Consider the following 12500-nt stretch of genomic DNA (forward strand, 5'->3'; position numbering starts at 1 on the left):
AGGCTTTTGGTGGGCCTTTCTTCTTCTTCGACATCAGTACGCAAGTCACCTGGTTTCTGAATCCTGTTTTAGGAATGCCTCCCCTCCCCGACCCTCATCAACTCACCCCCACACAAATCCCCAAAGCCACTGGAACGTTCAGCTCAGCTGTAATAATGCAGTTATGGGTTATGTCTCACAGTAGCCGCCAACAGATCCCTGATCCACTAAAACTGCATAAATCAGCCACGTGACACAATAGTGCTAGCCAATCACAGTACAGAGAAGAAGGTCACATGGCCAGTAGGGGGCGGAGCCACAGTCAGATGGAGATGATGAGAGAGCCAATCGGCTGGGTTTTGTGTCCATGTTGGGGACGACAGCCTTAACCAGACTTAAGGTGCAATAGGGAAGATTTTTGTGTTAAAACATTGGTACATGACCATTGTAAACCCCTTCCTGTCATTGAAAAAGGCTCACTGACATGTTGACTCACCTCACTGCCTGTGTTTATAGCCCTTAAATTCTGCTTTCAAAATATATAGTTGACAGACACTCTGTACCAAAACATTGTACAGCTGTACAATAATTCAAGTTCATTTGTTCTAATAACCACAGCCAATGGCGTTTCAACGTCAGTGCATTCCCCATTAAGGGGGAGGGATAAACAGTGTTGTGGTTTGAAGGTGTTTGTTGCTGCTATTTCTCTCGACCAATAGAAGTCCGAAATTACCTATTGTACCTTTAATTTTTGGTTTTAACAGTTTTCACCAGAAATGTGCTTTTATTACTACACAAAAACTAAACTTTAAATTTTTGTTTTTCCCCCCAAATAATCAATTAGAAATATTCTGATGGAAATATATATGTGACAATTAGTTCATTTTAATAAAATATTTCTATGACGCCACTCCCAGTCAACACAGGGCTGAACTCTAAATATTTATGATGTTTGAAATTCCTTTGGAAGTTGCCTTGCAGGATTGAATACCTTGGATGATTTATCTTGCCGTAACCAATAAACAGGGCAGCCAACCTTGCTCTCAAGGAAGCTTTAATGATCATTGTCTCCCTAAATGACCTTATTTCTCTGCGTTATTATTAAAGGAATTATTCACATATTACAATTCAGGGGTCAAAATAAAATAAAAACTTGTGTTATGACTTGTAAGACTTGCATCTTGTTAGTTTCTCCACCATCTTCGCAGCAGTGGCATGGGGGTGAGGGAGGCGTGTCCCAGGCTATGATGGGAATGTGAGGTGATGATGTCACCGTGACCTGAACCCACACAGGACCCAGCTACACGGGAGGGGAGGGAGGGAGGGGGGGAGAGGTTATGTTCCCCTTCAGCTGTCCTCTTCCGCAACGGTGCACATAATACACTGGCCCACAATGCAACCGTGACTGGCCAGAACCTACAGTATCACTTACACAGAGAATAAAGTGTAAAGGAAAGTAATAATATTTATATGCACATATGTGTGTGTGTGTGTATGTGTGTGTGTACTGTGTATGCATACATAAGTTCATATATACACACACGCGCCCAGAAATAATAAGATCGCTAAAGACACTTTTCAAAACTGGAATGAAAAGTTCTCCATAAAGCTGTAAAGCAGGAGGCTGCAGACACACAGAGCCGCAGGGAGGCGGCCGATGCTGAGGAACAGCGTCCGGGTCAAAGGTCAGGGCAGACTGACCTGCTGGAGCCCACGAGCACTCCTGTGACACGGCCAGACCCGGGTCAAATACGTCACCGTTTCATACTCAAACACTTACTCTGCGCTGTACTGAGCTTGTCTGGTGAACTGGAACCGATGACGTACCCTCAAAAAGTGTACACCACACTTCCTTGTCCTCCTGGTTGGCTCAACTGCGCCAGGCAAGATCAATCGAGCACAGAGAATTATTTGAATCCAACGTATTTGGCCTGGGTCTGGACAGGACGTGGCCTCTGCAGACCGCCCCGTGCTGTAGCCTCCGGGCGCGTGGCAGTCACGCAGCAGAACGAGGAGGGGGGGTGACAGCGGTCACACAGAATCAGGCCGCACACGCACAGCAAACACAGAGAGGAGATAGGAGGACGTTTCCCAACCTTCACAAACACACGCTATCGCCTCTGCCACTGTGGACACGCAGCCCAGCGCTGGAGTGTGTGTGTGTGAGTGTCTGTCTGTCTGTCTGTCTGTCTGACTGACTGTCTGTCTGTCTGTCTGTCTGTCTGTCTGTCTTACTGTCTGTCTGTCTGTCTGTCTTACTGTCTGTCTGACTGTCTGTCTGACTGTCTGTCTGTCTGTCTGTCTTACTGTCTGACTGTCTGACTGTCTGTCTGTCTCTATTTGTCTCTGTCTGTCTGTCTGTCTGTCTGTCTGTCTGTCTGTCTGTCTTACTGTCTGTCTGTCTGTCTGTCTGTCTGTCTGTCTGACTGTCTGTCTGTCTGACTGTCTGTCTGTCTGTCTGTCTGTCTGTCTTACTGTCTGACTGTCTGTCTGTCTGTCTGCCTGCCTGTCTGTCTGTCAGGCACGCCAGACCAGCCCGACTCCATCATCCCTGAGGAACACACACACACACGTCCATGCTGTCAGGACATACGGCCACTTCAGCAAATCTACACTGACCACACGACACATGCAGACGCCGCAGTCCTCCAGGGCTGGAGTTTCAGATCCCAGGACGTCTATGGTGTGCTCCAGCAGGACATCTATGGTGTGCTCCAGGAAGGGCACCAGTCCGGGCCCCAAACTGGGCCGGTCCCTCGCCCATCCCGCTAATGCCTCGTGAGGAAGTTCTACAGAACACAAACTCCGAGATTCACATCACAGGAAGGAAGGCGGGCAGAAAGAGGAAGTGGGCCTCTGGCCCCGCAGATAAGAGAAATCACAGATAAGTGCCGTCTCACTGAGGCAAATATTATCTTCTAAAGTAAGCTAGCAAATTAGCCTCAAAGATAATGGCGGTCCTTTTATGGGGAGAGAATCCTGAGCAGTGTGGCAGTGTTTAAGGCGGGACGCACTTGGCCTTGCAGTTTGGGCAGGATAAACGCTTTTATGACCATTTCCTCTTGGATAACAGTCTCTGTTAAAACCAGGTCCTGAAACCAGCTCTTCAGCTTACAGTCAATAAACTGAACACACCCAGCGCGATTATACAACATGCAAAAAGCGCTCTTTTTTTTTATTGAGCTCACATGCAAAATGAAACACAAACTGAGAAGGTTACCGGCCTAGGGGAGGTAGAACTGTGAAAAAACACGACATGGGATCGAGGAGGAGACGTCCCGAAACGTCCGGCGAAGAGGGAAGAGCACACACACGCACACGCACACGCTGACCCACACACACTCGCTCGCACGCACACACACACACGCACTCGCACACACACACACACCCACTCGCACACACACACACACCCACGCACACACGCACGCACGCACACGCGCACGCGCACACTCATATTCACACTCACACTCACACGCACACACACATACATACACTCACACACACGTACGTACGCACACACACACACACACTCACGCACGCACGCACGCACACACTGGGCTAATCAGGAATGCATACTGAACATCAAGTAATATCTAAGTCACTGACTGGCTATGCTGATTGGCCGCACACCTTGTTTCCTAGGCGTAAACTGGCAGGTGATTGGCTGACTGAGAGGGAACTGCAGGCTCTGCTGTAGAGTTAAACACAGCAGCTCACGTCTCCTCAGGGTGGCGTGTGACACAACGTGACGTTTCCGCACCGACCCCCAGCAGGGAGTCCCAGAGAACAGCTGAGGGACGGGCGTTTTCACTGAAACCAACCCTCAGATTCCCGTCGTTTCTGTTCCAGAAGAGAAGGTGCAGATTTGTTTGTGTACTTCATTGTTGCGTCCGTATCCCACAATGCCCCGGTGCGAGAGGTTAAATGCGTCTCTGTAGCCCGACATGACGGGAATGCCAGCGATGGCACGTCCCCCCGCCCCCCGTCCCCCCCCCACAGGCACGGACAGGCATCCTAAAACCTGGATGCCAAACAGCCTGGTCATAGCCCAGGAGAGAGCCAGTGTGGCAACAGGAAAAACAGTGTTTACCCAACCCGCCCCAACCAGCTCCTCTGGGACAGAGAGCAGACACACAGTCACGCACACAACAGCCAACTGCTCACAACAAACAGCCAGACACACACGGCCCCCAGGGGCCCAAACTACATTTCCCAGGAGCCAAAGTGCCTACAGACCCTCAGGGCTTCTTTTCAAGCAGCAGGGAGTTCAGGCCTTGGAAAGAATGTGTATAGACTCCTTAGCCAATCAGGAATAAGGGGTGTCGACTCCCTAGCCAATCAGCAATAAAGTGTGGGGTTCCTTAGCCAATCAGTAATAAGGTGTGTGTACTCTATAGCCAATCGGTGCCTTAACCGATGTGCTTCAGCTCTGAAGCAGACTGAGAGGCAGCCGGGCCTCACAGCTCTCTAACACTGGGGTCTGGCCGGCGGAGAGGCTCCACCTGGAGCAGCCGGGGCAGACCTCCAGCCGCTTGCATAGCGTGCGTCTGAAAAGGCGAAAACAGGAGAAGAAGAGACGGCGGCGGCGGCGGCCGCGCGGGGCAGGAGGGAGTCTGCTGAACGCGTGAACGGGGAAGCGACGAACAGCCGTTCTCACGGGGCCGACTCTCCTGTGCGAGAGCGGCTCCCCATCAGACCTCATTCCACACATATTTACTCAGAGACGGGGAGCAGCGCTTGACACTCCGTTCACAGGGCCGAGTGACGGAGTCCGGTTCATACGCCGGCACACACGACCCCCCCCCCCGAAGCTGCTGACTCAGCCCGCACGCACGCAGTGCATGCTGGGAAGCGTGTGACCTCTGTCACCGAAAGCCAACGTTCCAGGTTAGCAAAGGAGCCACTTTTCCCCCAGATGCAGGTATGTGTTTCACCAGGAAGACTACGTCACAAACATGTCCATTTACATTAATTGCATTACATTTGGCAGACGCTCGACGTACAGTTGATTAGACTAAGCAGGAGACAATCCTCCCCTGGAGCAATGCAGGGTTAAGGGCCTTGCTCAAGGGCGCAACGGCTGTGCGGATCTTATTGTGGCTACACCGGGATTAGAACCACCGACCTTGCGTGTCCCAGTCAGTTACCTTAACCACTACGCTACTGGCCGCCCAATTTACGCCTCGCTCAAAGAGGGGAACACACCTTTGTCTGCTAGTCTCCCCTAAAATTACATTAGATGCTTGTCAACAATGGCAGAGAATTGTAAACTATAAGATAATAACAAATTGTGGCCAAAAAGATCCTATATTTAATGTCTTGAGTTCTGTTTTTTTTATATTCAATTTAAAAAACTGTTTTTTTTTGTTTTTTTTCAAACTGTTTAATTTGTCCATTTTCTGTAAACTGCATGTTGTCTACTGTGTCTGTGGTCTATTTTAAGCCTGGGCCTACGCTCTGTTTGTAAACAGGAGGAGGTGTGGGATCATGTTGATACTGAAGGCCCTGTCTGAAGCTCTCTTCTGATGCAGACACAACCAGAGCCTGGGACTGGAGCCACTCACACACTCTCTCTATCTCACACTCACACACACACTCTCTCTCCATCTCCATCTCACACTCACACACACACTCTCTCTCTCTATCTCTATCTCACACTCACACACACACACACACTCTCTCTATCTCACGCGCACACACACACACACACTCTCTCTCTCTATCTCACGCTCACACGCTCACACACTCACACACTCACACACTCACACACTCACACACTCACACACTCACTCTCTCTCTATCTCACGCTCACACACTCACACACTCACACACTCACACACTCACACACACACTCTCTCTCTCTATCTCACACACACACACACACTCTCTCTATCTCACGCACACTCACACACACACTCTCTCTCTATCTCTATCTCACGCTCACACACTCACACACACACTCTCTCTCTCACGCTCACACACCCACACACACTCACACACTTTCACTCTCTTTATCTCACATACTCTCTCCATCTCACACACTCACACACTCACACACTCACACACTCACACACTCTCACACTCTCACACTCTCACACTCTCACACTCTCACACTCTCACACTCTCACACACTCTCTCACACTCTCTCACACTCTCACACTCTCACACTCTCACACTCTCACACTCAGAAGAGCTTTAGGACATGCGGTACACTCTTCACTCACTCATTCCCAGGCCAGCACTCTGTCCACACAGATAATGCCGTTCTCCAGTGGTAAGCAAATGGCCGCCCTGCACAGCAGAACCTGGACCTCTCAGCACATACAGGACACCGCCGGGAGAGGTCCAATGCAGCGTGAGCAGCAGAACCTGGACCTCTCAGCACATACAGGACACCGCCGGGAGAGGTCCAATGCAGCATGAGCAGCAGAACCTGGACCTCTCAGCACATACAGGACACCGCCGGGGAGAGGTCCAATGCAGCGTGAGCACAGCATTCAATATTCATTCATCCGACCGACCGACCACTTTACTGACCGCCGTCTGCCAAAGTCCTCAATCCAACACAGCTCCAGTTTTACCCACCACAGGATCAGAATTCCCAATGCTACTCCAAATTCAAAAGTATCCCAGAATAAGGGGTTGTTGTTTTAACAGATTCTCAATCTCAAGTTGTACTGAGAACCAGTCCCCAGGAGTAGGCCTTGGGCAACAGTGGTAAGGAAAAACAGAAACGTAGCTGAAACGTCAGATGGTGTAAATGTTAGGGCTTATTGGGCAATTAAGGGCAGAAGTTGGCATGAGAACAGAACGGCCCTCCACGCACACCTCGGTCACAGTGAGTGGGGAGGGGTTTAAAGCTGGAAGAGGCAACATGAAGCCTTTCATTAATGTCCGTTATTCAGATTTACGAGCGGAACGGAGCCCTGGCGTTCCGGTTCAGACATTAAAATCTAATCTCTCTCCTATAAATGCAACAGGGAACACAATTATCCCCTCACGAGAGGGCAGCTGACGACCGGGCAGGGAGGGCTTCATCACTTCTCGGTGAGCCGTGCGACTCAGCCCGTCCCACAGTCCTCCGAGTCTCTCATTTAATGTTACCTAGTGTAAACTGGTATCTATGGTAGCTTTTCACCCAGCGTCATACATCTATGGTAGCTCCCAGCTGCACTGATCTTGTGACGGCCACACCAGGACTTGAACCACCAGCCTTCTGGGTCCCGGTCAAGCACCTGAGCCACCAGGGCCCCAAATTCATCCACCTGCGTTCACATGTAAGAATGTAAAATGGATATATACAGGGCGGCCTGTAGCCTAGTGGTTAAGGTAAATGACTGGGACATGCAAGGTCGGTGGTTCTAATCCCGGTGTAGCCACAATAAGATCTGCACAGCTGTTGGGCCCTTGAGCAAGGCCCTTAACCCTGCATTGCTCCAGGGGAGGATTGTCTCCTGCTTAGTCTAATCAACTGTACGTCGCTCTGGATAAGAGCGTCTGCCAAATGCCAATAATGTAAAAAAAATATATATATGCACAGACAGAGAGACACATAGACACATACACACACACACACACACACACACATACACACTTCCATCTCTTTAGTGTGCCACCGTCTCACCAGTTCTAATGTTAGAACAAGAGTGGTGGCCACTGAAGGAGGGTCTCCCTGGTGCCTAGTTTAAGTAGGATGTGACCGTTGTGTGAAGCCACAGTCTGAGTAAAAAGACTTAGCCTCAAGCCATCTGCAAAGACACCTGCTCAATTAGCTCCCTCCCCCCCCTCCCCCCGTTATCACAGTTAAATCATCAGGTACATTAAAAAGGGTATCCCATTTAGGCCTCCAAACCTGGGCACCGAGTTCACCCCCACACACAGACGTTCTTTTCTGTGATTGATTGCCCTTCCTCAAACGAGTGATTGACATTGTTCACTAAAAATCTCCCGGTCATCACCGCACGACGGACTTAATCTATACTCTGAGCCTGAGTTCAGCGGGCAGGTCTGCCTGCTGGAGGACTCAGTTTCACGTCCTTCCTATCCACAGGTCAGCTAAATGTTCGCTCAAATTCTCAATGCGCTTGTTTTTTCATAACCATAACTGGCTGGCTGACATAACGGTCAGTCTCAATCACACAGCAACAGTTTCTAAGGGAGAACAACAGACGTTCTACTCTGATGATGAGATCGCGGTGAAATTGCATTCTTCCAGCGTTGCGACGGCCACTCAGCCATTTCGTGCTACGTACCGCTCATAACATCACGTCCTTTTCGCCGATGGAAATAAAGTTTTTTTTTTAAAAGGGCAGAGCACGGTGCTCAGTCACGGCCCACGTCCACAACATGAATTATGTTTCACTGCACAAAGGTCACTTCACGAGGACGCACGAGGACGCACACGGACACACACACACACACACAAAATGATGCGCATGAAATGGTTGACAACCTGCAATAAAACTAATATTTTTGACAAATAGCCGATGTTGCTATATTATTGCAAGTTAAAAGAAACCATGATATCTACAATGTATTGACACTTTTTTTTTTTACACCAAATGTCATTAATGGAATGCCGTCCAGTTGTCTTGGCAAAGGAAATTACATTGCAATCATACATCATCTGAGAGCTCCAAAAGAATAAAGGCTATTTCTCTTCTTTAGTTACACACTCAACAGAAGTGTCCCTAGTTGTTTTCGGGCGGGTTACGCCTCAGAGCTGATTGTAGGCTACGTTTTATAAAATTAAATTCGTGAATCTAATACGAGAATAAAAATGAGCAATCATTTTGGAATCCAAAGGCATCACATATGTCTTAAACATTATCGAAAGAAATGTTTTAGTAGAAACTCGTGTTGCGCCATAATACTTTCGTGAAATCACTCATTCTAAAACGAAGTGCAATTTAGCTGTAGTAGCAAGGGGAACAGCCAACACTAAAAAGTAAACAACTCTTTCTGGTGATCCTGAATAACACGAAACGAAAACAAAAACACAATGGACTACTAGCCTACAGTGTTCAGCAGCACCAGTGGCTCAGCTTTTGTGGCGTGTAAACATCTAATTGTGCTGAAACAGTGTAGCACGCAAAACTCACCCATGGTGGAAGATCGGCGGTTGTTACACTTTGGCGTGTCGCTCTGTCTTCTTCTTCCAAAAATGCAAACGCTCGGCTTATCCTGTCCTGTTTACTTCCTTTATTTCTCTTCCACCAGAAAAAGGCGGCGAGTCCAATTAAAATCCAACTGAAGCTGAACTCGAAATATCCCAGTATATAAATTGGTAAAAGGAAGCCGAACGTCTTGGCAAATCTTATCCACATTTGCTTGACATCCGTGAGGGATGAGTCCGACTCGTCGTCGAAGTCCGCCGGGGCTTGGACGTTCGTTTTCGGGTCGACGGGAGCATTTCGTCCCTTTTCCCTCGGAATTCCCGAGGAGTCCGGTCCGAGCGACGCAGTCGTCGCCTCACCACTCATTTTGACCCTGCCCAAAAAGTTTCGGAACAAACGTCGAGAATTTCAAGAGCGAACAAGAAAATAAAAGTCAACTGGTGTTGTTAAATAATCGCAACCGCGCGAACGCTTTTATACCTCGCCTGGTTATGTAGAAAGGTGTCAGGCTATCAGGTTTTTATACCCCCCTGACCTAGCTGGCTAACGCGCTATGAGTGATTAAATCAACACAGGTTCAATCACATACTTTTAGAATAGCCCCGGTTCCCTGCAGACAGCCAAGAGAGGCGAGGAAGGGTCGTACAAGCCAGCAGTACACGTCGCAAGCTAGATGATGACTACTGTAGCTATCTGCTCCAAGAATTACTTATTTTTGAACGTCAGCTGATATAGGTAGGCTATTATTCGTTTCCGTATGCGACATTAATAATCCCCGCAGAATCCACGGATCTTCGTGCAGTTCACTGCGTGGCGCCCTCCGGACGGCTGGTGCCTTGCTGCTGACGTATCGTCCTCCTAAGCATATCCTGACTGAAAAACTGGGTTGATTTCGCCAACACGCGTAACCTACTCTGCGGGTTCATGGTTCTGCCCCCCTTCTCTCTCTCTCTCTCTCGCTCTTTTTTTTTTCTAACAGGAAACCGTCATTGGCGAAGCGAGTCAGTCCCAAAATCCGCTAGGCGCCGTAACGCAATGCCAAAAGCGCCATCTAGCGGACAGCCGCCCGACCTCGCACAAAAAAATGGCCCAAATAAACCAGCGTTGCCAAGGTAGCCATTTCAAAACAATTTTTCACAATAATAATAGTGAAATAGTAGCAAGTTGCAGCTTCTAGGGCGACACAATACGCTCAACAACAACCACAATAATAATAATAATAATAATAATAATAATAATAATAATAATAATACTTTATTTGTATTGCAGCTCAATGCATTCACTAATCATAGCATTTAGAACCACGAGAGACTGAAAATACAGAGCATGCTATGTCATAATAGCTTCACACTTCTGTAACTCCCTTTGCTTTGGATCTGCCAAATAACTACCAGGGTGGCATGTAGTGGTTAAGGTACATGACTGGGACCCGCAAGGTTGCTGGTTCGATCCCCGGTGTAGCCACAATAAGATCCGCACAGCCGTTGGGCCCTTGAGCAAGGCCCTTAACCCTGCATTGCTCCAGGGGAGGATTGTCTCCTGCTTAGTCTGATCGACTGTACGTCGCTCCAATGCCATTAATGTAATGTGCAATGCACGTTAATGATTATAATATCAAAGATGACACATTTATTAAAATGTCAGGATATCAAGCATGGCCAGTTCTCATGCCATTGTATTTGTCACATTGCATTGCACACTCTAGTCTCGTTGGTCAGGCAGACAGACACTGATGTACCTTTTTATACATTTACTTTCATGTAATTTCACTTTTTTATGTATATTCCAATGTTTTTCTTCCCTCATGCACTTGTCTGTTTTTATGTCTGTCACTTTTTCTGTGAAGCACATGGAATGGGGGCGGGCCTGTAGCGTAGTGGTTAAGGTGAACGACTGGGACACGCAAGGTCGGTGGTTCTAATCCCCGGTGCAGCCGCAAATAAGATTGGCACAGCCGTCGGGCCCTTGAACAAGGCCCTTAACCCTGCATTGCTCCAGGGGAGGATTGTTTCCTGCTTAGTCTAATCAACTGTACGTCGCTCTGGATAAGAGCGTCTGCCAAATGCCAATAATGTAATGTAATGGCACTGCATTGAAATGTGCTCTATAAATACATTTTATTATTATAAATCATTGGGATGCGCTTTGCTAATTAACAAAGTAGCTAAGCTAACATCAGACTCAGCCTTTGCAGTTGACTGGATTACAGTTTGCACACAGTGTTGTGCAGTTATACGACATCACAGAAACTCTGATTCCTGTCTGAACTTCATTGCGCTGTGGGCTGGAAGGGGAGTATTTTGGGAATGTCTGACAGTTTCTTCCAGCGATTTTGTGCCGAAGGCCGTTAAGTGCAAAGGATTTGGCATCTCTGATTCCGTACCCAGAACACAGCCTCTGGCCAGCAAAAGGGGATTGCAGGTCTGAACAAGCATCCTCTAGCGCAAGGCTATGAGAGCAGTAAACAAACTGACCTCTCTTACTGACTAAATCCATGTCTGGGAAAGCGGTGCCAGACATCGCCTTTTATTTCCTTTTTCATTTGAACACATTTGATAAAAAAATGTTAATTATTTAAAGGATTTACATTCCATTGCTTCCAAGATGTTGGCATGTGGTTTTGTGGAGAGCAGGTTGCTTCACTGAGAGTCTGTGTTTTGTTTTTGCATTATACTACTTTTGTTGTTCTTACGTGTTTGAATTGATATGTTGAATTAATGTCGACTTTATTGTCCATTGCAAAGCAATATGGTGTGTGCAGAGAGCAACAGAAAGCAGAAAACACATCCCCAACGACAATAACAACGACAGTCAAGTCAGCCACTTCTGTCCGTGTTTATAAGATCGGCTAATTTACACACACACACACACACACACACACACACACACACACACACACACACACACGCATACACACACAGGCACACACATGCATACTCTGTCTCTCTCTCTGTCTCACTCACTCTCTTTCTAGCTTTTCTTCTTGGGGAAAAATCTAATAAATAAATAAAATGCAAGATATGATCAGACACAAGCTATAATAGTCACAACATAGAAAAAAGGAGACATAACTTACTATGAACTCACATTACGTGCAAACATTCACTTTCTGAAATACCTGTAGAATTTCTACACTAAGACTGTGGGCACAATAGGATTCCACCATCACCCACCCACATACACAGTGAAACGTCCTCCATTCATTCCATACAATCTCATATGTAACCAGGAGTGATCCATGGAGAGCATGTTTCTCTTCTGCAAGGTCGCCCAGGGAGGAATGCCAGAGAGAACAGTTGCAAGTGGGGCGTGAGAGAGAGAGAGGGAGAGAGGGAGAGAGAAAGAAGAGAGAGAGGGAGAGAGGGGGGAGAGAGAGAGAGAGGGAGTGCAAGAGGGAGGGGTGTG

The 12500-nt window shown here is 47.8% G+C and overlaps 1 protein-coding gene across 5 annotated transcripts in view; it reads right to left on the reverse strand.

The window, feature by feature from the left end:
* LOC133136491 (extended synaptotagmin-2-like) overlaps window positions 1-10039 on the reverse strand; it is a 46375-nt gene extending 36336 nt beyond the window's left edge. For all 5 annotated transcript variants that reach the window (XM_061254029.1, XM_061254027.1, XM_061254024.1 and 2 more), the window contains exon 1: window positions 9081-10039. In XM_061254029.1, coding sequence (XP_061110013.1) covers window positions 9081-9461 — 381 coding nt within the window. In that variant the 5' untranslated portion in view covers window positions 9462-10039. The remainder of the gene's footprint in view (window positions 1-9080) is intronic.
* Between the last annotated feature and the right edge of the window lie 2461 nt (window positions 10040-12500).

This window comes from Conger conger, chromosome 9 (assembly GCF_963514075.1).
Source record: "Conger conger chromosome 9, fConCon1.1, whole genome shotgun sequence".
Lineage (NCBI taxonomy): Eukaryota > Metazoa > Chordata > Actinopteri > Anguilliformes > Congridae > Conger > Conger conger.